Source organism: Lipophrys pholis, assembly GCF_963383615.2.
Source record: "Lipophrys pholis genome assembly, chromosome: 16".
NCBI lineage: Eukaryota > Metazoa > Chordata > Actinopteri > Blenniiformes > Blenniidae > Lipophrys > Lipophrys pholis.
The window spans coordinates 21937206-21940176 of record NC_137634.1 but is presented as its reverse complement, the minus strand read 5'-3'; the positions used below and the strand labels follow the sequence as shown (position 1 = coordinate 21940176).

At 43.4% G+C, this 2971-nt stretch overlaps 1 protein-coding gene across 3 annotated transcripts; it reads right to left on the bottom strand.

The window, feature by feature from the left end:
• Nucleotides 1-974: 974 nt before the first annotated feature.
• Nucleotides 975-2925, bottom strand: LOC308121658 (uncharacterized protein). Of its 3 annotated transcripts, none has more exons than XM_080483037.1 (3): nucleotides 2842-2919; nucleotides 2646-2741; nucleotides 975-2088 (listed from the first exon to the last, which is right to left on the bottom strand). In XM_080483037.1, exons 2-3 carry the CDS (start codon nucleotides 2690-2692, stop codon nucleotides 1047-1049), a joined length of 1089 nt encoding a protein of 362 aa, XP_080339163.1. In that variant the 5' UTR covers nucleotides 2693-2741; nucleotides 2842-2919; the 3' UTR covers nucleotides 975-1046. The 3 variants fall into 3 exon arrangements, with proteins under 3 accessions (XP_080339163.1, XP_080339162.1, XP_080339164.1); XM_080483038.1 differs by having other exon boundaries at nucleotides 981-2088; nucleotides 2873-2925; XM_080483036.1 differs by having other exon boundaries at nucleotides 2646-2919.
• Between the last annotated feature and the right edge of the window lie 46 nt (nucleotides 2926-2971).

Below are 2971 nucleotides of genomic sequence, written 5' to 3'. Positions count from 1 at the left end.
GAGTGAGAACAACCCCCCTTCCTGTATCTTCTGTTTTTTTAATGATAAATGAAACTGAAATTGCTTATTGAAATCTATGCGTTTGTAGAACTTTAGCGAACCTTTTTTCCTGCTCTCTCGCTTTGTTTCTTTTTTATTTTATTTTTTTTAATGTAAATGCAAAGAACTAGAATCAGAACTACTTTATTAATTCTTAGGGTTACTTATATGGATTATATATTTTTTGATAATTAACATGTGCCATGTTTGTTCTTATCAAAAAAGTATACTGAAGTGAGACGAAAATTCTTAAATGACACACACCAATAGAGTTGGCTGCTATGCGAGTCAATCACGTTTAGGCAGGACTAACCCACAGTGCTTATAACTCTGATAATATGCAATCTTCACAGCCCCGACACAGAGCAGACACTCTCAAATACTTTATTAATATCTGCAGAAAATGCTTAACAATATATGTCAGAAGTGGGAGTCGAACCCACGCCTCCATTCAGAGACCAGAAGTCCCATTTGATGGGAAGACAGTGAAGCCTTGAGTCTGGCGCCTTAGACCACTCGGCCATCCTGACATATGAGTCTCTGAGGCAGCGACCAGAATGGCTGCCTACCCACACACATTCTTGTAAATAAAGAGCTCTTTGATTTGTAGTACACACACATAATGTTATATTGCATTTGCATCTTACATTTAGAAATCTAAGGCATTTTTATTCTTACGGCTCCATTTGGTAAAAATAAAAAGTTCAACCTTGCGCTGTCTGTTTGCCATAACTTATAGATTGCAGCTGTTTCACTGATGTGATGGATATAACACTTTTTTTTTGTTTTGTTTCAGCTATCTATTTACTTGTTTGTGCTACATTTAATTGCAGAAAAAACATGTATGGAACATTCATAAGACATTTAAAGACTGTAGCTGTTCGTGAAGTGATGGATGTCTGTTGGTGTTAATGTCACAATGAATGAAGACAAATGGAGATAAAAGTCAGGTCTGTTTATTGAAAATGTGACAGTTTCAAAGATCAATCGTCAGACCTTAGTCCACATTACATAAAATAGGCACATAGTGCATTTCTGATGTTGTTCCCATGGTTGGCCTGACGGTATTTCTCTCGTGAAACCACACCACTGCCAGTTTCGTCAGTGTCAGTTTCCTCTTCTTCCCATTCCTCATTGTTAACTTCACAGAAGTTGTGGAGGACACAACATGCTGCGATGATGTGGCTGACCAGGGAAATATGCGCATCGCATCTTTTGAGGAGGCAGCTCCATCTGCCCTTTAGACGACAGAATGCCATCTCGACCGGCATTCTGGCCTCACTGAGTCGGTGGTTGAACATGGTTTGAGTCTGTGTTGCACCTCCGCCCTCTGGAAACGGCTTCATCAGCCAAGGCAGGAGTGGGTACGCAGCGTCACCAAGAAGAAGTGGTGGCACATCCACACCTTCAATTGTCTCGGCCCAGTGTGGAAGCAAAGAACCGTTCTCAGCTCGGTGGCACAACCCTGAATTAGCCAAAACTCTGGCGTCCCGCACCGTACCCGGCCAGCCAACATTGATGTCCCAGAATTTCAGATTGTGGTCCACCACACCCTGCAACAGGACCGAGTAGAAGCCTTTCTTATTGTAATAATCTTCGGGGTATTCAACTGGAGCCATGATGCCAATATGGGTCGTACCTATTGCCCCTGCAACCTGGGGGAAGCCCCATTTGTCCCTGAAGCCCTGGATGATCACCCTTAGCTCAGCCTCAGAAGGGTCTTTGATGTAATCAGGTCGCATGACCTTATTAATGGCTGTTACTACCTCTTGTACGATGACGCATGCAGTCGAGATGCCAACACCAAACAGACGGGAGATGGATCGCAGCTCTAAATTGGTTGCCAACTTCCAGAGACACACTGCCACGCGTAGCTCAACTGGAACAGGGCGTCGTGTCACCTGGCGTGCCAAACTGGGCCGCAGGATGTCACAAAGCTGCATGAAAGTTGTTCTTCTCATTCTGAAGTTCAGCTGCCAGTCTCTGTCGTTCCAGTTGTCACTGACGTGGTGCCACCAACTGCAGGAACGTGGCTGAGCCCACATGGTCCTGTAAACACGTGTATGAAAGCGATTAAAACACATACATTCACTTGAACATACATACACATATTTCTGCGTGCCCAATCAACATATTTATACAGAGGAATTCAATTATTTTCACACATACAATCAGGGATTATGACTAATTACACAAATGGATGAGGGAAAACTGGATCAAGTCACTCCAAATGGATTGACTATGTTGTTCTTTTGAAAGTGATTAACAGGTAGTCAAACACCTCTTCACATAAATAATAAAATGACATTGGCTTCACAACGATGAAATTGTGCCTGAAGTGTGAGGACCCAGTAGTAACGCTGGACCTCTGACGTCAGCTACAAAACCTCCCGATTCATTTTTTTTTTTGTAGTTTTCTAAGCAGTACTGGGACATTTGGTTTCGATTCGAAATTCCTTGTAATATAGAAGTTTCCCAAAAATGACCAATTTGAAAGTCAAATCCGCGGCAAATTGACTTCCAAATAGTTCCTGTCTATAAAGGAACTTCATTATTGCTCTTTTGTGATGTGAGATGAGACCCAAACACTTTAGAATCATTAATACCTCGAGCAAATCCTGGCTCTGCGTCTGAGTAACATGAGCTCCAGCATCTCGAGGTCTCTGGCGCTCCGCCGCCGTCTTCTTCGGTGCCGCTGCAGTCTTCGCGTGTACAGAGCAACATACTGGTTAACTCGCTCCCTCGACTGCTGCTCAAGCTCGGCAACTTGTTGTGAAAAGTAATTCAGGTTTGAATACCAACATGAAATCAGTAACCCCAACACCGCACGAACCTGCTGCTGCTCCATCGTTAGTGTTGTGATTGTAAACAAACCCGCGGAAGCATGAAGAGGATGGACAACTTCCGCTTTCGGTCCGGACCAATCAGTGAG